The sequence below is a fragment of the Berghia stephanieae genome, chromosome 6 (assembly GCF_034508935.2).
Source record: "Berghia stephanieae isolate SIO BIC M18660-M18661 chromosome 6, UCSD_Bste_1.3, whole genome shotgun sequence".
NCBI classification, from domain to species: Eukaryota; Metazoa; Mollusca; class Gastropoda; order Nudibranchia; family Aeolidiidae; genus Berghia; species Berghia stephanieae.
In genome coordinates, this window is record NC_088365.1 from 51,387,434 (window position 1) to 51,411,412 (window position 23,979).

At 36.8% G+C, this 23,979-nt stretch overlaps 1 protein-coding gene across 15 annotated transcripts in view; it reads left to right on the forward strand.

Annotated features, from left to right (window-relative positions):
- The window catches only part of LOC144975225 (uncharacterized), a 74,321-nt gene that overhangs the window by 34,074 nt on the left and 16,268 nt on the right, over positions 1-23,979 (forward strand). For 11 of the 15 annotated variants that reach the window (XM_078919102.1, XM_078919110.1, XM_078919100.1 and 8 more), the window contains 9 exons: positions 4,836-4,975; positions 14,082-14,209; positions 14,674-14,904; positions 16,057-16,185; positions 18,079-18,315; positions 19,572-19,808; positions 20,310-20,540; positions 22,018-22,245; positions 22,863-23,096. In XM_078919102.1, coding sequence (XP_078775228.1) covers positions 4,836-4,975; positions 14,082-14,209; positions 14,674-14,904; positions 16,057-16,185; positions 18,079-18,315; positions 19,572-19,808; positions 20,310-20,540; positions 22,018-22,245; positions 22,863-23,096 — 1,795 coding nt within the window. Of the gene's footprint in view, positions 1-4,835; positions 4,976-5,767; positions 5,837-14,081; positions 14,210-14,673; positions 14,905-16,056; positions 16,186-18,078; positions 18,316-19,571; positions 19,809-20,309; positions 20,541-22,017; positions 22,246-22,862; positions 23,097-23,979 lie in introns of all 15 variants that reach the window. The other 4 variants (XM_078919095.1, XM_078919104.1, XM_078919096.1 and 1 more) reach the window with 1 other exon arrangement.

The following is a 23,979-nucleotide window of genomic DNA, read 5'->3' on the forward strand; positions in this document are numbered from 1 at the left end:
GTAATTTGTCGGGATGACCTAGATGCCAAAAGAGTAGGTATGAAGTTAAAATGATCAGAAATTATGACGTCAATTTAATCTAACATCAGTTGTTGTTTTTTTAAATAATAACTATAACAACTGTTGTGTTTTGGAGGGTTTTCAGAATAATATGGTGAAATCACTCAACCCAAAATTGTGTACAAATGATACATATCGGAATAACATTATCGGTTGAGATGGACAGCATCAAATATCTTACTTAACCCTCTCCTCACCAACTCGTCATATTCGTTACGATACAACCAACATTTTTCTTATTCAAATTTCTCTTTTTCATCATAAAGTTTAAAGAAAATGAACATTGTGTTTTAGAGCATGTTTTGCTACAGAAATTATTTATCGTAATAACTTACTGCTATTGTGTTTGAGTGATCAGAAATATTTTTTTGTGTTAGTTGGGTGAGTAGTTTTGGGGAAAATCCTGAAAATGGCTGGTAAGGAGAGCGTTAAATAAGAAATGATTACATTCTAAAGCTAAGAACATTTGCACAAGACAGAGATTTATGGAGGCAAATTACTAACGGGATAATAGAAACAGACTAACAAATTCGATGTGGCGCACGCACATATTCACGGCAAGCGTCCATAGAGACTTGCGCAGCCATATTCATTCATTCAAATTATAAGAAAGTAGTGGGCAATGATTGCTATAGATAGAATGCCCTTGGCTAAGAAGCACATAACATTGCCATCCGGAAGTATAACGGACCAACACACAAAACTGTGTGTATCCATGAACGTTTATAGTCGGGTTAATACAGTTCGGTGAGCATTACTCATAAAACGCGGATGGCAAAAAACAATAACAAAGACCTGTGTGACGTCATCTTCGAACTATCTATAGATAGTATGCGCTTGGCTAAGAAGCTCATAACATTGCCATCCGGAAGTATAACGGACCAACTGTGTGTATCCATGAACGTTTATAGTCAGGATAATACAGTTCAGTGAGCATTACTCATAAACGCAGATGGCAAAAAAAAAAACAATAACAAAGACCCGAGTGACGTCATCTTCGAACTATCTATTGTCCACTCCACGTTAGAGAAACGAGATAGACTCCTATCGTAGCCATCGTTAAATTATAGCCTGACACTGACCAAAAAAAATGACGTCAAAATGCCAGTCTTTTGCCACAATATAAAACAAATCGTGAGTTGTATTCAATAAAATGAAGTAACTTGTTTCCTTGAGCTCTACTAACGACAACTCACTAGACGCTAAACAAACCTCAAAATGACGTCAAACTGCCAGTACTAGATGGTTCTAGCGTAGCCATCGTTATGTTATATAGATAGTGTGCAGATGACGTCACTCAGGCCTTTGTTATTGTTTTTGCCATCCGCGTTTGTGAGTTGTTCTCACTAAACTGTATTAACCAGACTATAAAAGTTCATGGCTACACAGAGTTTGTGTGGTGGTCCGTTATACTTCCGGATGGCAATGTTGTGAACTCCTTGGCCAAGCGCATTCTATCTATAGCCTGACACCGTGGCCTGATACTGACCAAAAAATGACGTCAAAATGCCAGTCTTTTGCCACAAAAGAAAACAAATCGTGAGTTGTATTCAATAGTTCAACCAATGAAATAACTTGTTTCCATGAGCTCTACTAACGACAACTCACTAGGCGGATCAAAAACCAAATAATGACGTCAAACTGACAGTCCTTTTGGATTTCAGTATCAGGCTATAACATAACGATGGCTACGCTGACACTGACATCCAAAAGGACTGGCAGTTTGACGTCATTATTTGGTTTTTGCACCGCCAAGTGAGTTGTCGTTAGTAGAGCTCATGGAAACAAGTTATTTCATTGGTTGAACTATTGAACACAACTCACGATCTGTTTTCTTTTGTGGCAAAAGACTGGCATTTTGACGTTATTTTTTGGTCAGTGTCAGGTCATAACTTTACGAAGGCCACGGTTCTAGTGTCAGGCTAGGCTATGTTAACGATCATAGGTCTAATAGCTCTGAAGGACGCACTCAGACTGAATACCAATTTGAAGTGATGGGTAACATATTGCCTCTATTGTTATATTTATATTATAGATAGTATGCAGATGACGTCACTCGGGCCTTTGTTATTGTTTTTGCCATCCGCGTTGGTGAGTTGTTCTCACTAAACTGTATTAACCAGACTATGAAAGTTCATTGTTACACAGGGTTTGTGTGTTGGTCCGTTATACTTCCGGATGGCAATGTTGTGAACTCCTTGGCCAAGCGCATTCTATCTATATCCTGTAAACGATACGACACAGTTATTGCCTCTCAAATAATTAAATGTGTAGTTATGAGTGTTTATACCTACTTTAATTTTTAAGGCGAAGAAGGATGGCCTTGATGAATGAAAAGTGTGTAGTTGGTGGGCAAAATCAAAACAAACACAGTAGATAGTAATACAAATACTGTTATGTTGAAGTGGCCGAGCTTTATACCATTGTAGTCAACCTTTTAACGGCAAGACGGTATATTTTTTTAAAATTACAATTTCTTCCCGCTTTTGTGCGGCTATGTGGGCTTGTGGTATGAACTAGCTTTCGGATCGGAAGGTCCTGGGTTCGAGCCCCCTCGGCGCATAGTTGAGTCCTTAGAAAAGGCTCTTTACTCAAATTCTCTCACCATACTCAGGTGTAAAATGAGTACCTGGCCATTAACAGTGTTGTTTCTGTCGGGAAAAAAATGTATTATCACCTAACAGGCGTCATGTCTCGTTCTGTTCGGTATGTGTTGCTGTCCGACAGGGACCCTTTGTAAAGCGCTTTGAGTTCGTTTACTGGCTAGTTTACGACAATTGATTACTTCTTTTTTTTTTTGGGTGTTGTTGGAAAAGTAATTTTGAAAGGATTAATTTTTTTCTCTATACATTTCTAAAGATCTAAATTGGATTAATGAGACGTGTACATGTATGCAGTTCTGACATCCGAACCCACATATGGGCCTAGTTTAGCATTGTTCTAATATACAATATTTTGTGTCATTTTTTTTATTTCCATTACAACAATGAGCCCATAAGGAAATGGGTTATGAGACCTGCAAATAAGTGTACGTAGGATAAATAGTTATTTAAAAAGTCCAGTTCCTTTATTGTCACTTTCCTAAAAAATAACATGCGTAGATCATGTACTCCAAATACATAAATTATTAAATCAAATTAAGATTTTGTCTTTTTAGATGAATTTAAAAGATTACGATGCTTTGATGTTACAGTGAATCTCATTTGGACAACGAGATTGAAAAACGCGAATGAACCACGGTCTGATGATCCTTCAAACTTGTGCGGTTATGTGGTCATATGGTGTGACACTGGCTCTCGGTTCGGACAGTCCTGGGATCGAGCCTCGCTCGGTACATAGTTGAATCAATTAGACAAGGCTCTTTACTCGCATTCTCTCACCGTACTCAGGTGTAAAATGAATACCTAGCCGTTAACAGCGTTGTCTCTGTCGTAAAAAAAAGTTATATGTGTCAGTGCATGACATAATCAGTCGGAAGGTGAAAAGGTTTGAACTGAGATATTGCCAAGTTTAGTTAGACGGTCATTTTTTATCACAAATGAGTTCTTGTCATAAATGATTAAATCAACCCTTTTTTTACATCTTCGGGAAATATCAAAGCTTAATTTCACTTCTAAATATTTTTTTAACAGCTATTCAAATTGAAAAAGTATGAAATTTGAGAAAAGTTGCTGGATACCTTTCCAATACTTCTGACCCTAACGTCATGAAAAATCACGCGATTTACTTCAAATCAAGATTAAAATGCTCTTGTGAGCATATTCTTTCAGAAAATGAAAAAAAAATAGAAATCCAAAATTTTCACCTTCTGACTGGTGAATTGCTATTGTCCGTTTCACGCTATAGAAACCGGGATAAACTCCGGCCCCACGGGCTTTATGGCTCTAAAGTACTAACTATTTTACTTTATAATCGCATAATAAACTTCTATTCATAACAATATTATTTATCTGTTTTGTCTCTTTCTCTTCCACCTCCACTTTCCCACCTATCGTGCGGCCATGTGGTCTTGTGGTATGACACTCGCTTTAGGATCGTAAGGTCCTGAGTTCGAGCCTCGCTTGACGCATAGTTGAGCCCGTCCTTGGAAAAGGCTCTTTACTCACTTTCTCTAACCGTACTCAGGTGTAAAATGAGTACATGTCCGTTAACAGCGTTGTCTCTGTCCGAAATAATTATAATATCGCCTAACAGGCGTCATGTCCCGTCCTACATGTTAAGTGTTGCTGCTGGCCAGGGACCCCTTGGAACGCGCTTTGAGCACATTTAGTGGATATTAAGCTATATAAATGCTCATTTTTTTCTTCTCCGTATTCTGATTAAAAACATCAGTAAAGAACACAGTTCTTACAGAATAGAAAGAAGTAACGATGCCGGACTATGGTACTCTGAAAAAAAATACTATTGATAGAATGCGCTTGGCCAAGGAGTTCACAACATTGCCATCCGGAAGTATAACGGACCAACACGCAAACTCTGTGTAACCATGAACTTTTATAGTCTGGTTAATACTGTTTAGTGAGAACAACTCACAAACGCGGATGGCAAAAACAATAACAAAGGCCTGAGTGACGTCATCTGCATACTATCTATATAAATCGTCGCCCATCAAAAAACCATCGATAAAAATGAAACCTTATCTTCTCAAAACTCTAGAGAGCAAAAAAAATAGTAAACTTCTATTAATAACAATATTATTATTATTTATCCGTTTTGTCTCTTCCTCTCCCACCCCGCACCTTTTCCCCACCTGTTTTCCCATCCATTTCCCCCAGCCTCGGTTTGCCCTGAATATCAATATAATGGACGTGGACCCCCCAGGCAATTCGGACGATCATGTCGACACGCTACGCAAGTCCCTGTTCGTGTGGCCCAACAGATACCGTCAAACCATCCGTTTGGCCAACAGAGTGTAGTAAGTTAAAATTATATATATATATATATATATATATATATATATATATATATATATATATGTGTGTGTGTGTGTGTGTGTGTGTGTGTGTGTGTTTTATTTTTATTGTTTTTTGTTGTTGTTGTTTTGTTTTGTTTTTTGTAATTTTATTTTATTTTATTTTATTATTATTATTTTTTAATAATTTTTTTTGAAAATTTTTTTCATTATTTTTTATTTCATTTTTTTGTTTCCAACCAATGTAAAACACACTAAGGATTATATAGTTTTGAAAAAAAATGCGCTATACAAAATACACAACTGAAAGACCTAGATAGAGGCGCGTAGCCCAATACATGAATAATAATAGATGATTTTTCTCTTGTGCAACACAATTAATCCTCCTGGCAGTGAAAGGGCCACACCCATTATTGATATCAGCCATACATAATATATGTCATTATCATAGACGTAAATGAAAGTATTTTGCGTTAGAATAGACTAATTCAATGTCCATTTGACGCGATAGATATCGGTATAAGCTCAGACTCAACGGGTTTAGCTGATGGATCTGAAAGACTACGTAGTTTGTTGTTGTTGTTTTGTTTTTTGAATGTTTTTTTTTTTTGTTTGTTTGTTTCTTTTTGTTTGTTTGTTTGTTGTTTTTTTTTTTTTTTTTTTTTTGGGGGGGGGTATTTTGTTTTTGTTTTTGTTTTTATTTCCGGTGGGGGGGGGGGTTGTTGTTTATTTTTAAATTTATATATTTATTTTGAATACACCATGTAAACTTGTTATATATATTAACCACAACAGCAAGAAGGGCCGAGATTGGTCGTATGACAATAAACATAAAGGCAAATCCGATAAATCGTCATGGATGGGGTAAGTTATCAATTATTTGTGTTTTAAAATGGCTTACCAGCAGACGCAGCAATAGCCTACAGGAGGCAGGCAGACTCTTGATTTTTGAACGCTGTGGATGCCTACAAACTACAAACCTCCAGCCAAGCTTTGCCGTACTCTTGAAAAACACATATTTAAAAAAAATTGGCCAGATTACTCGTCCTTCAAATATCGATCGATTTAAATGACTCTCATCTTGGCAAAAACTCCAAAAACCCGGGACTTCCACAGGAGGCCGGATAGATGCCATGTCTTTCCAACCTATTCGGTTTTAATAGAAAATCTGCCACCTGCTGGAAACCTGTTTTTCCTTGATGTTGTCCATCCACCATTTTGTATTTGCTCATTGCTTTGATTCCTCATTTGCTCTCCAAGCATTGATTAGGGCTAACCCACACCGGAGACTGAACCCGACGATCCGGCACTGCCGTCTTCCAGATAAAGACGTCGGGCACGGACACAATACTAAGAATAAAGAGAAGAGCCGTTAAACTTCCCATACCAAGCACCCGACGTCCTCTGCCGTTTATTTTTGTTCGAGCTTCATGGGTAGGTCTAGCGGCTCTTCTCTTTATTCTTAGTACTTTGTCAATGCCCGACGTCTTTATCCGGAAGACGGCAGATAACGGCAGTGCCGGGTCGTCGGAGTCAGTCTCCGGTGTGGGTTAGCCCTTAGAGGTGTCATTTTTGAACGGGTATTAATTCTTGTTTTCATATACGACCAGCTGCGGCTATGTGGTCTAGTTATATACATGACACACTCCTTTCGGATTAGAAGGTCCAGGGTTCGTGTCCCGCTATGAGCAGCGCAGGGTTGAGTATTTGGAAAAAAAACCCTCTTTACTCACATATTCTCTCTCATCGTATTCAGGAGTAAAATGAGTACCTGACCGTTAAAAGCATTGTCTCTGTCGGAGAAAAAAATAAATTGTAATATCGCCTAACAGGCGTCATGTCTCGTGCTACATGCTTATTGTTGGGGTTGGCTAGGGATCTCTTGAAAAGCGCTCTGAGCCATATAAAAGCTGAAGTTTATTTGAATGTTTATTTATTTATTTGTTTTTTTTTTTTGTCAGCACTTTGTTTCTAACTGATTTCCAGCAAATAATAAAACAAAAACAAACAAAAATAAAGAAAAACAAATCAAAAGAAAAAACATGACCTCTAAGCATTGATGCTCACAGTTTGAAGCTCTGCTCTGCGAATGACGTCATGACTATTCTGTCTCTTCTCGAAGTTTGCCTTTGAAAAAAAAATAAAACTCTTTAATATTGGGATTAATATAGAGGCTAGGCCATATTAATTTTCTTTTTCAAAAAGTTGTGTAAGGATAAACCATTGATTAACAACTGGATATTCCACATTATTTGAATTTTGATATTACATTTTTGTCTCATGATTCTTAATGCGTATGGATCCTATGAGGAGAATACATGCAAACAATCTGGATAAATGCATAAATCAAATAATAACACGAAAATACGAAGCTTAACTTTATTTTGTTTAATTTATGTATTATTTAATTCATTTTATGTTGGGGTTTTAAAAACATTTTTATTGAGGTTTTTCTTTTTGGTGTATCTATTTTTGTTTATTGTTTAATGTTGATTTATTGGGGGGGGGGGGGGTTCTGGTGGTCATTACCATATTACCATTTGATACAAAGAAAAATCAATATTGTGTTATTTTATTCAGTTTCTCTGGGATATATAAATATTTTAAAAACTAATTTTAAAACAATGGAAATTTTCCACCAGAAGAAGAGAACAGCTTTTTAAAAAGTCAGTAAAGTGTGAACAAAAGTTTTACCATTTTTTGCTGAGATTATAAAAATCACAAAGTATTGAGCGGTGTAAATTATAAAAAATCTTCCTCGAGGTCGGGTGATTTTTTTGAATTTTTTTTTGCCGTTCTGCCTTGTCTAGCATTTTTTCACACACACACAGCTTTTCAAAACATTTATTTTTTTCAGGAGATACTTTTCACACCCTTCTTTTGGTGCTTGCATTTCATGTTTTGTTTTAAAAAATGTTTTCATAATCCATCGAAAAGAGCATTTGAAGTTTTAAAATGTTCACATTCTGTTAGAAATAACATATGTTGATGTAAATATTAGAGAAACAATATTTTTCCATTGACAAAGCATTGTATTCGGGTGATGAGCGCAGTTTCTCTACCTTTTCAAACCATTGAGTTGAGAGGTTTGAACGTATCACATATTTTACCCCAAATAAAAGCAGAAAATGGGGGTTCATCTCTTTTTTTCAATAACATTCCATGTATAAAATGTTAGGAGATAAACAATATAACTACCTCCACTGCTCCACCCCCCCCCCCCCTCCACTCCTCCCCAAATCCTTACCTATCTTTGCATATGACCACGCAATCTGATTTGGACATACTCGTCTTCCAGTGACAAAACCATTTACAATTAATTTTGGCTGTAAAATATTTTACTTCAAATATCAACCGATTAAAATAACTCTGATAATTCCCAGCTTGTCAAAAAGACTCGAACCTGAGAATGTTTTAAGATTTTGAGTTTCAAACTCTTTGACGTTTTGAGAGTATGTTTAATCATCGATATTTTAACTTGACCTTTCCTGGCCAATAAATATATCTATTTAAAATTACGTTTTCTCTCCGTATAACGGCGGACATGCTTGACCGATGAACTATAACTACCAATCAAATCAGAACAGCAGTATCGTATATACAAATAATCACTAACATAACTGCCATCATTATGAAAAGGGGAACACTATTTCGTGAAAGTGAAAACCCTTATCACGAGAGTCTTACTTAATATGTTAATATTATGCCACTTACAAACTAATAACAAAAACAGTTTTAAGATTTAAGTAAATTGTATTTGGTAAGCCATCCTTAACATAATTTCATCCTTTTGAAATGTGTGTGGGTTTTTTTTTTAATGCCTTTGAAATAATAGAGATTAGAGATTAGATGATTATATTATTACAGTATTAAGATTATAATGTTTGATAAAATATATGGTCACGTTACTTCAAGACAGGTCAATGAGTGCATCTTTTAAAAAAAAATTAACTCGCACAATATCATATTTAAACACTAATTTTACATTACACCAAATTGTTATTTTATAATGTGTTCAGTTTTTGTTAGACTTTTCGTTGGTTTACTTCTAAGTCATTGTTTTTCCTTTTTATTATTCATTTCCTTAATTATTTTCAAAAATTCATTATTCTAGGGCAATTCAATACCCAATGTAAATTTCCAGAAGTCGATAAATAAAGTTCATTTTATCTTATTTTGTCTTATAATTTCGACCCAAGTTCTTATTATTTATTCATTAATTTTTGTCTCGCTATTATTTAAATTAACAAAACAAGCCCAAATAAAAATAATCTTTGTCTACATTTTTTTTCTTTATAATTTTGACCTATTTCTGTTTTTAATTATTCATTATTATTTTGTCTTGCTTTTTATCCATCTTCATTTCATTCCCTCACAATATTACGGTAGGTTGTTACCGTGGTGATGTATTTGATATATTTTTCTTTGTTTTAGCTTATAATTTACAAAAAAGCTCAGTTGGTAGAGAACTCACCTCACATGCAAAGTGGCCTAGGGGATCCGGATGAAGTCAAGATTTGTTCCGAACCCCCCCCCCCCCCCCCCACACACACACATACCATCCACCCAGAAGTGATTGGGTTGCTGGGGTCTGTTAGATCTAGCGTAATAGAAAAATCAACAACTTTGCGGTAGACTAGTATCCTATCCAAAAGGTAGGAAGCAATTGTTATTATCTATTTCACGCTATAGGAACAGGGGAAAACTCCAAACTCCATATGCTTTATGATTCTGAAGATCTGACCTACTTTTTTTTCCAAAAATTATGTCCACCCACTAGCCAGGACAAAAGGCCAGCTTTTTCACATCTTACTTTACCTGACCGAGATTCCTTCTCATAGTGGTTGGATGCCATGGTCTTCCACAATTCTCTATCTAGCGCCATCTCTGAGCAGTGCTTCATCATCTTCCAGTCATTTCTTTTATAATATTTCCCAACCAGTTCTTTAGTTGTCTCCCTCTCCCTCTTTTCCCATTAACTCATTCAACCCTAACACCGAAAATATCCGTAGTTTACCCGGGTTACATGTACCCCATGCCTATTTATTACATTTTTACGAGACAATCTATAGGCGTAGCATCAAAGCTAATGTTTTTAGGTTTTTTTTTTGTTTTTTTTTAATTTTATGGTAGACATGCTCATTTTTAATAATTTTTTTCCCATTTTGAAAAGTAGAAAAAATCTCTAGGATTGAGTGAGTTAAAATTCCCTTCAAGTATTGACTTCTGTGACTGTTGTGTCGTCCGTCTTATGTGGCCATAGTACACCAGATTTCTGTGCGTTCTGTGCTTTACAGTCACCAGAAGTACGTTCCATTACAGCAATAAGCAAGAACAATTTGGGTTAACGGGCCTGCAAAAAAATAAACGTCACTCCATCTCATTTTTTGACCTAGAGTATTCTTTTGATAAAAAAAAGAAGATAGAAGGACCGAAATTGACATAACTCAAAAAAAAATTCTTTGTTATTGTTTTTAGTTATCCATTTTTATAACTAGTTCTCACTAAATTCTATCAAGCAGACTATAAACGTTTAAGGGTGCACATAGTTTTGTGTGTTTGTACGTTACATCTGACTGGCGGGTGTTGTGAGTATCTTAGCTAAACGGAACTAATTAATACATATCGGTAATAAGAAAGACAAATGTAAAAAAAAAAGATATTTTAACAGTTGTGTCCCTTGGTATTAAGTTCCAAACTTCAAATTAAATGGTTCACAGCTACTACTACTACTATTACTACTAGTACTACTACTACTACTACTACTACTACTACTACTACTACTACTACTACTACTACTACTACTACTAGCATTACTACTATTACTACTACTACTACTACTACTACTACTACTACTACTACTACTACTACTAGTACTACTACTATTACTACTACTACTACTACTACTACTACTACTACTACTACTACTATTATTATTATTATTGTTATTATTATTGTTATTATTATTATTATTAGTAGTAGTAGTAGTAGTAGTAGTAGTAGTAGTAGTAGTAGTAGTAGTAGTAATAGTAGTAGTAGCAGTAATAGTAGTAGTAGTAGTAGTAGTAGTAGTAGTAGTAGTAGTAGTAGTAGTAGTTAGTGGTGGTGGGAGTAGTAGTAGTAGTAGTAGTAGTAGTAGTATAGTAGTAGTAGTAGTAGTAGTAGTAGTAGTAGTAGTAGTAGTAGTAGTAGTAGTAGTAGTAGTAGTGTGGTGTAGTAGTAGTAGTAGTAGTAGTAGTAGTAGTAGTAGTAGTAGTAGTAGTAATAGTAGTAGTAGTCATGGTATCATCATTATTATCATCATCATTATCATTATCATAATGGTGTTGATAATACGATTATGTCTGTTCACCAATCACCACAAGAAGAAAAGACACACTATCATTCGTATACGTACATATTTCCGTCTTCTCGTTCTTTATCGTAAAGTAAACGTTAACATTATCCTCAGCCCGAGGCGTTGTGTATTTTTCAAGACACGACGATTTATTTTCTGATCACGAGATTTGACACTGGGATGTATCATTAAATTAAATGTTGCGTGTCTTGCTTTAAACGGAATGTTACGTGTTGTTAAATGAAATGTTACAAATACACGAGCACGATTTGTCTTATTGTCGACAAAAGCTCATTTACATTTTTTGTAAGGAGGCTGAAGTCGGGGTGTAGAGGTAAGTTGGCCTGGGAGGGGATGTATATATATATATATATATATATATATATATATATATATATATATATATATATATATATATATATAGATATATATATTTGAAGAGCTTTGAGGAGAATCCGGTTTTGATTTCGTGACATGTCATAATCTGTATTAAGAGCCGCTGACCACTCAGCAGTAGTTGTTGGGTTGCTGGGTGTAACACGAATATTGTCCACCAATCCGTGATTAGGTAGCTGATTATGTTAGATCTGGCGGAAAGAACTTTGCGGTAGACTAAGTCATATCTAAAGGGTAACAAGAAATTGTAATTATCCTTTTCACGCGGCTATGTGGTCTTGTGGTATGATACTCGCTTTCGGATCGGAAGGTCCTGGGTTCGAGCTTCGCTCGGCGCATCGTGGAGTCCTTGGAAAAGACCCTTTACTCACATTGTCTCACCATACTCAGGTGTAAAATGAGTACCTGGCCGTTAACAGCGTTGTCTTTGTCCGAAAAAAATTATAATATCGCTAACAGGCGTCATGTCCCGTCCTACATGTTAAGTGTTGCTGTTGGCCAGGACCCCTTGTAAAGCGCTTTGAGTACGTTTAGTGGATATTGCGCTATATAAAAGCTCAATATTTTTAAAGACTAAGTCATATCCAAATGGTAACAAGAAATTTTCACGTTACAGTATCCGGGATAGACTCGTGGCCCACGAACCCAATGGCTCTGAATGTCTACTTTTTTTTCTTGTTGTCAACACTATTTTATTCGGTTTATGAATATGATGTACTAATCTGCCTATTCTGGAAAAAAAGAAAAAAAGAACACGACTCTGAAAAAAAGAAACACTTGAAAAAAAATTTGGCTGAAAATCTCGTCCTTCAAATATCGATCCATTCAATTGATCTTCATCTTGTCAAAAATGCTCACGCTCGGAACCTCAAGAACGGCTTCGAGCAAATCCCCAGGTTTGGGATTTTACTCACTCTCGTTTACCGTACGTAGGTGTAAAAATGAGTGCATGAGACTTTTCCAAAAGATTCAACTTTGAGCCGCTCAAAGCGAACTAAGGACTCTGATTCAACGACGAGTCCCATACCAACTCTCACCTTACCAGCCATGTTCAAAATTTTCCCTAAAACTTCACACCCATCCAGCTCAAAAAAAATTTTTCTACTCAAACAGAACAGAAACAAGTACATTCTATAAACAATATTGTCCAGTGTCTAATTTTTATCGCTAGAACAAAATATTTTCTTTAGAATTTGTAATGTACAAATGATATCAGAATGAGAAAATTATTGGCTGGATTGTAACGAAAGGGACGATTTTCCTATGGATGATATGGAGAGGGTTCAGTGAAAACATAACCACACAAAACAAACCAAATGACATGAGGCTGGATCGGCCATACCCTCAGGAAGCCTGCAAGCAATATCACCAGGCAGACTTTGAACTGGAGGAACCCGCAAGGAAAGAGGAGGGTTGGTCGACCAAAGCAAACATCAGTCAGTCAGTCAATCCTCTCCGGACCTGCTGGCACTTGCGTCGATGTTAAGCAAGGCGGGCTTTGCGAGCGACCGACCGTCCCTCTGCTCGTCGACCAGGTATATGGCCACACACATTGCGATTTCACTCCGATTTTCCTGTTTCGCGGTCGTCCCTGGATGAAAACTGAGCGTGTATGGAGCCTTTAAGGTATCTCCACCTGTTCCTGTCAGTAGCTATCTTTGGGGTCATCTCGAAGGACAGACCACTCTGTTTCAGGTCCCTCTCTACGGTACGTCTCCAAGTCTCATTGGGGCGGCCTCGATTCCTCTTTCCTTGGGGTGTCCATCGCAGAGCCTTTCTTCTCGGTGTTTCATCCAAAAGAATCACGATGACGCAGAATTAAGATTTTGTTGAAGGCAACCGGTCAAACCTGAGTACGGATAAGGAAGACCCCAAAAACAGAGTCAGATGGAAGAGTGAGTGCTGTTACGCGCGGCCCTGTGTTCAAGAGTAATCAAGAGGCTTAAACCCTATCCTTACCAACCATAGGAAAATCGTCACATTCGTTACGATGCAACCGACAATGCTCTCATTCTGAGTTCTCTTGTACGTCAGAAAATGTAAAGAAATGCTTTGATTACAGCTATAAATACTAAACACTGTGTTGTAGACACAGTTGTGCTGAACACCATTCTGTATAGAATGCACTTGTTACTTTTTTGTTTGATTAGGAAAAGTTTAGTTTTGTGTCGGGTGGGTGTTAATTTTAGGGTGACAATTCTAAAAATACCTGGCAAGGAAGTCAAAACAAACGTTGATTATTGCTTTTTTTTCTGGCACCGTTCCATTCACACCTTTTTATGGATTCAGATTAATTTTCATGCAGGAGACAGGTATAAACCCGGTTAATTATTATATCATATTTAATTTGTTATAACAATTTTTGTCACCTCTTAGTCTGAACATTGAAGTGTGGGGACAATGTGACAAATACTACTATGGATATCGCTGTAAGATATACTGTAAAACACCGGTCAATGGGACCTATACCTGTGGAAGTAACGGCAAGAAGAGATGCAAACGAGGTATTCGGTCATCATCACCATCATCATCATCATCATCTTCATCATCATCATCATCATCATCATCATCATCATCATCATCATCATCATTATCTTCATCATCATCATCATCATCATCATCATCATCATCATCATCATCATCATCATCACATTATCACCCTTATCATCCCGAGCAGAAATCCTCATGATTATCATCATCATCATCATCATCATCATCATCATCATCATCATTATCATCATCATCATCATCATCATCACCACCACCATCATCATCATCATCATCATCATCATCATCATCATCATCACCATCATCATCATCATCAACAGCAACAACAATCACTAAAACAACATTATCACCATCATTATCATCATGATCATCAGCACCACGACCATCATCATCACCATCACTGTCCCATATAATCATCACTCACCCCTATTACTAAAAACTCTCCAACCACCATCCACAGGCTGGACGGGCAGAGAATGTGATGTTAACATCGACGACTGTAAAAGCGACAGTTGCCTCAACGGTGGGAAATGCATCGACTTGGTCAACGACTACAAGTGCAAATGTCCCGAGACTTTCACAGGGCGGAAGTGCGAGGATGACGTCAACGAGTGTCAGGAAACGCCAACGATCTGCAATGAAGGAGACTGCATCAACGAGTTTGGGTCTTTCCATTGTCACTGTCACCCAGGTAAGTGAGTTACACACAAAAAAAGGAACAAAGTTGATGTCTCTTGCTCGGGTCTTTGTTATTGTTTTTGCCATCCATGTTTATGAGTAGTAATTCTCACTAAACTGTATTATCCAGACGATAAACGTTTAAGGTTACACGTCATTTTGTGTGTTGGCCCGGTATATTTCCAGATGACAATGTTGTGAGCTTCTTAGCCAAGCGCAAACTATCTATAGAAGGAACAAAGTTGACGTAACTCAACTCTTTGTTATCATTTCTAAAGATAGAAGTTCGAGGTTACACAGAGTGTGTGTGTTGGTCCGTTAAACTTCCGGATGGCAATGTTGTCAGCTTCTCAGCCAAGGGCATACTATCTATTTTGTCTGTTCGCTTTAGTTATCTTGATTTAAAAACGTTTGTCAAACTTGATAAATCTCTCATGAGATCTTGCCCGGATTATGGAAATAGAATTTCGAGTCCCTATTTAAGGGACAGTCTGTTAACATCGAGAACGTACAAAGACCAGCATTCAACATCTATCTTATTTAGAAAGATGAAAGTATCTTAATTCGCATTCACTAAAATATCGTAAAATAAGAATATATATATATATATATATATATATATATATATATATATATATATATATATATATATATATCACTCATTCAACTCCATGACCATTTGATCGGGGGGACATATCGGGATGCAGACTTCACAACCTTACGCCATTCGTCATGGTCTGTGTTCTCTTCCAGTAGGCTAGTGAGAATCACGCCTGTCCACTCTTTGATATTGATTTGTCATATAAACTCGTACATGGTTCTTACAATATGGATTATAATGATTTAAAAAAAAATATGTTACATGTTGCATGTTACAAACTCTAGGGGAGATAACATAGCTGCACATTATACTACGAATCTGGACTATGATCGTTCTGTTCAAGGGCCAGTAAATTACTAGAACTATAAATTTCTTGTACTGTAGGAAAATAAAATATGGTTTCATATGGCCTGTTGGGGGAAGAAAACTCAGTGAGTATGGTAAAACCTTGAAAATGTGCTATAAAATGTTTACATTTTTTTATTCATCTCGTTATTTAAGTTCCAAAACCATTCATTCACCCACCCCACACCGACCCCCCTCTTATTCCCTTTGTTATCTCAGGATACTCAGGAGCAAGATGTACCGTAGCAATTGACGACTGCTTAAGCAACCCGTGCTTGAATGACGGTGTTTGCGTCAACAACCCCAAGCCTGGAGATTATACATGTCGCTGCCCTAAGGGATATACTGGTAAGATGTCCATGAACTAAATGGGATTACTATTTGGGTTTTGTTGTGTTTTACCTTCGTTTTTTTTTTTCTTTTGTTTTGCTTTGTTTTGTTTTGTTTAGTTTTGTTTTGTTTGTTTGTTTTTGTTTTATTTTTGTTTTTGTTTTTTTTGTGATTGTTTTTGTTTTTGTTTTTGTTTTGTTTTGTTTTGTTTTTGTTGTTTTTTTTTTTTGTTGTTTTTTTTTGTTGGGGGGGGGGTGGGGCAATATGCGTCAACTAGTCCGAGTAAGATTCAATAGTCTGATATCACGCCTGCCAAACAGCGAGCAGCTTGGTTTTAAACAAAGAAAATCGGTACTTTTCATTCTTCTTGCCGCCCAGAACTTTTTCACATGTCATGTGTTCCGAATGAATAAAAGTCAAAACATGATCAGATATATGTGTCTCTCCTCTGGATACACTTTTATGCTCGTTGGATAGATATTATTTCATAAGGGCGTCCGCCATTGTTCCGATAGTTTAGAACAAGTTACTAATCTACTATGCGTCATTACGAGGGAAGTGACGTCACGAATGTTGAAGCCTATTTTTTGAGATGTAGCATAAAAGGCTCAATATAATAGTTTGGTCAACATTATAAAATTAATAAAGATCTTAAAGAATTGTAAAAACACAGCAGATTTTATGGCAAACGAACACTGATGATACTATGACTGCAGATGCATTAAAAACAATATAGTCCTTCAGAGCCATTCAGCTCATGGAGCCGGAGTTTATTCCAGTTTCTATAGCGTTCTATTGCTTGCTATTCTTTGGATATGACGCTAGTCTATCGCAAAGTACTTTCCGCCAAATCTAACAGATTCACCCATTCACAGCTCGGTGGACAGGGGGGGGGGGGGGTCATAATTTTTTTTCGACTGCACCCGGGATCGATCTCGGTCCCTTTGCGTGTGAAGAAAGTGCTCTACCAACTGAGCTATCGGGACCCCCATGACAGATGCATATTGCATGTGAATAAAATAAACCTTCGCAATATTCAAACCCAAAACATCTAGCTTCCAAGTCGAACAATTTAGCCACAACACCACATGGCTACTTTGCCTTATGACAATTTTGACACCATTCTTGATCTTTTTAATAATTTTCACGTATATATTAAGTTCAAGGTCGAATTCATCAGATTAAATACATTTTTTTAAAGTCCTTTTTTTTTTTTTGCAATCAAACAAGCAAATATTACTCTGAAAATATCGAAGTGGCGATTATGGAAGTGAGCACTGGTATAAGACATAGACCTGAAAAAGGATTATGAACCTGTACCATACAAAGCAAATAGAACAATACAAGAAAACATTCATTCTAATAAATATTCAGCCTGCTGAATTGGAGATGGGATGGAGTGTTTTTCTTGCGATTTTCTTTCTTTTTCTCGGCACAGGTTTATACACACTTTTTTTTTCAGATATCTAAAAATTACTCTTCTTCAAAAAGACATCAAATTGGCATATTTTTTTATAATTTAATCTTAAAATTAAATTTTCAAATTTAATTTAATTAAATTGAGATTTTATAAAGGGCTATATCCACTTAACGTGCTTAAAGAGCTTTACAAGGGGTCCCTGGCCATCAGCAACATTTAACATTTAGGACGGGACATGCCAGTTAGGCGATATTACAAAAAAAAAATTTCGGACAGAGACAACGCTGTTAACACCGGAGCACGGTGAGAGAATGTGCGTAAAGAACCTTTTCAAAAGGACTCAACTATGCACCTAGCGAGACTGGAACCCAGGACCTTCCGATCCGAAAGCGAGTGTCACACCACAAGATCACATAGCCTAAGCATTAGGTACACCCCATCATAATACCGTTTCGATACTATTTGTCATATACATAATTGTTTCTTTACAGGTCCAAATTGCGAATCGGACAAAAACGAATGCCTCGACGAGCCATGTCTACACGGCGGAACCTGCACGAACACTGAAGGATTGTTCCGGTGTGCTTGCACGGACGCCTTCAAGGGGGATCTGTGTCAGGACGACGTGGACGAATGTGATGAGAGTGACTTTGACCTTTGTCACAATGGCGGCCTGTGCCAGAACGAAATGGGTGGATTTTCGTGTAATTGTCGACAGGGGTTCACAGGTAGGTACAGTTTATAATAAGCAAATAGATAGTTCCTTAAACTCAAGCCTCTGTAGTCTCATAAAAGCGAGAAGAGTGGTATGGTGACTTTTTCCATTCTAATTAAAAAAAAAAAAGATTTTGACTTATCGTCATCATATATATATATATATATATATATATATATATATATATATATATATATATATAGAGAGAGAGAGAGAGAGAGAGAGAGAGAGAGAGAGAGAGACAGAGAGAGAGGAGAGAGATTTGTGTATATATATATATATATATATATATATATATATATATATATATATATATATAGATGTGTATATATATATGGAGAGAGAGAGAGAGAGAGAGAGAGAGAGAGAGAGAGAGAGAGAGTATTGGTGGGTACTTGTTTACTTGTTTAATCAATATATACTTTGATTTTATAAACACCAATAATCTCCGTAAGAAGGCGAGATGGCATATTGGAAAAGGTGTTACATTTCCACGTAAGGAACTTGACTTCGAGCCATAGTGTCAACATCTCGCTTTTTTCAGTGAGTAAAGAAATTAGTCCTTATTGCCCACTTCGTGGCGCTTCACTGAGAATGCACTTAGGTTATCTTGGCATTTTCTTAGCGAAAGACTACCGTCCTATCCACAGGATAGCAAGTATTGCCTTTGTTCTTCTAATGCTATAGAGAATTCGGACTCTTTGAGTATTAAAGCTCCTAGGGACTAATATTTTGATTTGTTTGGGTTTTTGTTCTTAGTCATTAAATAGGCTTCAACAGCCGTGACGTTACGTCCCTCGTAATGACGCATAGCAACTTAGTAACTGGTTCTAAACGATCGGAATAATGGCAGACGGACTTATGAAATACATCTCCGACGGTCATATACGTGTATCCAGAGGAGAAAAATATAAATCTGATCATGTTTTGACTTTTATAGATAGTATGCTCTTGGCTCATAACATTGCCATCCGGAAGTATGACGGACCAACACACAAAACTGTGTGTATCCATGAACGTTTATAGTCAGGTTAATACAGTTCAGTGAGCATTACTCATAAACGCGGGTGGCAAAAAAACAATAACAAAGACCTGAGTGACGTCATCTTCGAACTATCTATACATTCTGATTACATGACATGTGAAAAAGTTCTAGCCGGCATGAAGTATAAAAAGTACCGATTTTCTTTGTTTAGAACCAAGTTACCCGTTGCTGGGCGGACGTGACATCAGACAATTGAATCCTGTTGTGTGTGTTTTTTTTTCAAGGTAAACTTTGTGAGAACGATCTGGACGAGTGTTCATTGGCCAATCCGCCATGCCAGAATGGAGGGATCTGCACCAACACAGATCCAGGATTCACTTGTCAATGTGCTGACGGTTGGACGGGCTCAGTGTGTACTGATGACGTAGACGAGTGTGTTGTGGATGATCCGTGTCACAATGGAGGCATGTGTAAAAATGAGATGGGGACATTCAGTTGCGATTGTCAACAAGGATATACGGGTGAGCTTCTTCTATTTTTTAAATATCATTTTCATTTTGGTGGCCATTATGGTAGTGGATTATGGTGTATAGAGAAAATCAAATGGGAGCGATCTATATTCATGTTTTCGTCCAGCCGAGTCATCGACCACGTGATTTGTTGCTGTTCAACGATTGCACATTTCTGAACAAATGTAAACACGCTGCTTTGTTTATAAAAGTTGTAAACATACCCATGTGTCAAGCTGAATACAATGACCAATCGTAATGTTAGATAGTTTAAAATATGTGAACACTTTTCACTATGTAGGTCACTTTGAGCACATTTTGCAATGTGACCAATGATCTCGAGCACATGGAAAGTTAATATAGATCTTGCTCATTAAAATGTTCTCATAGATCAGATGCCAATCACAATGAAATAACACTCCATTAACATAAAAACATGGCCATGATTTCCAATAATTCTAAGAAACATCTTTAAAAAGGAGGAAATCAAATTAATTAAATATTCCTTCTCAGGTGAATTCTGTGATGATGACGTAGACGAATGTTTGGACGATACCACGTGTCACAACAATGGCACTTGCGGCAATCTGATTGGCTCATTCACATGCACGTGTCAGGATGGCTTCCATGGGGTCACGTGTGAAAATGACGTAGATGAATGTTTGTCAAAACCTTGCCAAAATAATGGAATATGTAAAAACACACACGGGCAGTTTGACTGCGATTGCCAAGACGGGTATACGGGTAAGTAATTTTTTGATTCAATAAGTCCCATTTTAAAGGCTAAACGAAAGAAATATTAATCAAGCAAAGCAAGGCAAAACAAAAATTAATATTTGGATTTAGTCATACAATATCGAAGGCCATCGATGTGTACATCTATACAAGTCTGACACGCGAACCGCCTTATGGGCCAATTACATTGTTGTAATGGACAATATTTTGCGTTAATTTTTGAGATTTCCATTACAACAATGAGCCATTAAGGAATTGGGTTATCAGACCTGGAAATAAGTGCACGTCGAATGCAATATATTCTGTACCCATGCCATAAATTTTGCAGTTGCCTTTAAATAATTGTGTACAGATTTTAATGCTAATTAGTAGTGTGCATTTCATACTTGTTGATGGTCCTTGTAAATCTAAATTTCCCCACAAAGATTTCCAATTAGAGGAATTTATTGAGTGACTACATCACATACTCCACTCTCTCTCTCTCTCTCTCTCTCTCTCTCTCTCTCTCTCTCTCTCTCTCTTCTCATCTCTCTCTCTCATACACACACACACTCACACACACACTCTCTCTCTCTCTATCTATCTGTCTATCTGTCTATCTCTCTATTTCTTTGCTTATACCCTCCTCTCTCGACCTGTCTCTCACCCTCTCTCTCTCTCTCTCTCTCTCTCTCTCTCTTTCTCTTTCTTTCTCTCTCTCCCTCTCTCTCTCTCTTTCTCTCTATCTCTCTATCTCTATCTGTCTATTTCTCTATCTATCTCTCTATCTCTTTGTTTATACCCCCCTCTCCATCTCTCTCTCTCTCTCTATCTCTCTCTATCTCTCTCTCTCTCTCACTCTCTTCCTCATTTCTCTCTCCATTTCTCATACATACGTAAATAAAAACACCTCTTACACATGGACAATTCATTTCTTTGCTGTTAATTAGTCAAATCATACACGTCATTCTACGTTTCTAAATGAAAAAAGAACTATTCATTATACCTCCAATTATATTTTCTTCCTCTTGATTAAAACGCCAACACGATTAACCAGTACATTTTTGACCAATCAAAACATGGAATTTGTGACACACCTTCACACGTGCTCGGACAAACATAGTTGGTTGTTTAAAACCAACGATGAAATCGACCTCTCTCTGATCATTTTATTACCGCCAAATCGGTGACTAGATATCACCCGATTTCCTCGTTAAGTTAAGACATAGTTTTCTGTGTTAGCTCTATGGTAGATCACTGGGTATTTTACATAAACACATACCATCGATAGTAAAACGTGTGTAGTTCGCTATGTTTACCAATCACTGCCGTTGTTTACATTATGACGGCTGTCCGAGAGGCGTGGTTATCTAAGTGTCTATTCATTCTTCTTGGCTTGTCTATGCTACGAAAAGTGTATTGGATGTTTCTTTTTTTATAATTATAATGTAACATATAAGAGATGTTCTATAAAAGTCCATTATTATTATTATAATGCTTCTCCTAGGCGCCCTCTGTGAGAGTGATGTAGACGAATGCATCGAACAGCCGTGTCTGAATGATGGCACCTGTAGAAACACATTCGGTTCTTATGAGTGTAAATGCACCCCGGGATACCAAGGCGATTTGTGTCAGGATGATATTGATGAATGTTTGAACAATCCATGCAACAATGGAGGGATTTGCTTCAACGAGATTGGAACCTTCAGTTGTGATTGCATTCAAGGATACACTGGTGGGTAATTATGATTTGTTTTCTGTGTATAGTCTTGTACATTTTCTATTATTTAGAGAGCCTATATTATTAGAGAGCCCCTGGGGCAGCTTGGCTCAGCGGTATGGTCTTTGCTTCATACCCGAAAGGTACCGAGTTCGATCACCCGCTGCGTTGTATGGCCTTGAGCAAGTTACTTCGCCCTAGCTCATTTTGCAGTTGCTGAATTCTAGATAATCCTTTTTAAGCTAATCTTTGCTAATTTTTCTAGTTCAAAATAGATGGATAAGATTACTGCAATATTATTGACCATCATTTTTATTTAAAATATACTTGATCACATAATAGTTCGGACCAAAGGCCAGAGGTATGGCCTATCTCAATTTATCAAATCAATATATAAAGTGTTGCTATTGGTTCTTGGTTGTATATTTTTACATTTTTGTGCATTTGCATATATATATGTATATATATGTATATATATATATATATATATATATATATATATATATATATATATATATATATATACATTGTCGCCATAGATTCTCAACTTTGTGTTTATACATGCATGCCACGTCTGTAAACGAATTTCCATTTTTATGGATGAATAAAGTATATATTATTATTATAAACAGGGAAGGTATGTGAGAGTGATGTGGACGAATGCCAAGATGAGCCATGTGAGAACAATGGAACTTGTGTGAATACAGAAGGATCATACGTGTGCGATTGTACACACGGTTATCAAGGCACCCTGTGTCAACATGATATCGATGAGTGTCAGGTGTTACGGAGCCCATGTGGGGTTGGCGGGCTGTGCTTGAATGAATTTGGAGGATACCTTTGTGAATGCTACGAAGGATATACAGGTATGCGTCAATGTAGGCCAATTGTGCTTCTAAAATGGACATTTTTCAGAAATCCCTGAAGTTTTTACATTGTCTGCAAAAATTACTATTTATACCCACAAGTCATAGGTATCGAAAATTAGTTCCAAGAGTCCAATAGTCAAGCTTCTATTGTAAAAATATAACATTTTGACTTGACTGATGTATCATTATGGAAAAAGGCATTTATTATACGTAGACTTCGCAAACCTGAAGTTAGTGAGAGATTAAAGGATAAAAGTATTCATGGACTGTTAAATTAACGAAGAGCCATTTAATGCAATTCAACTTATTTATACAAAGTTATACCATGCCTTAACTTGATGATGTAAATTTAGTCCGTCTTATTCTCTCACGGATGGTCCAGATTCTCCGCTCTGTAAATTTGACTCTGTCAAATATAGTTTCATGAGCAAGGTGCATAAACCTAAAATTGTATACCTTTGCTCATTTACACTTAAAATTCACTTTTTTGCATCTGTTTCATTCTCACATAATACGAGATTTGTACAATGGGTCACGTATTTGACCTGATGTCCCAAAACTACTTTGCAGGAAACCTGGTTTTAAGTGATTCAATTTTAAGCTTACCTTGTAAGCTTTAAGTTGAGGTAAATGCTTTTATTGCAGTATTTCATGAGCTTCCAAAAACTGAAATTCCCTTTTTCTACATCGATCTTCATCATGTAGTTCATTCTGACATAATACCAAGTACCAAATTGTTGTGATGGTCCGATAATTCATCACTATTTCCATCTATTTAATCAAAACACTTTCTGCAAAGCAAAAGTTATCCTGCTCCTTTGTGGTATTGAGGGTATCATGCATAATTCTTTGTTTGAAGATGTAAGAGTCTGAGATAGCA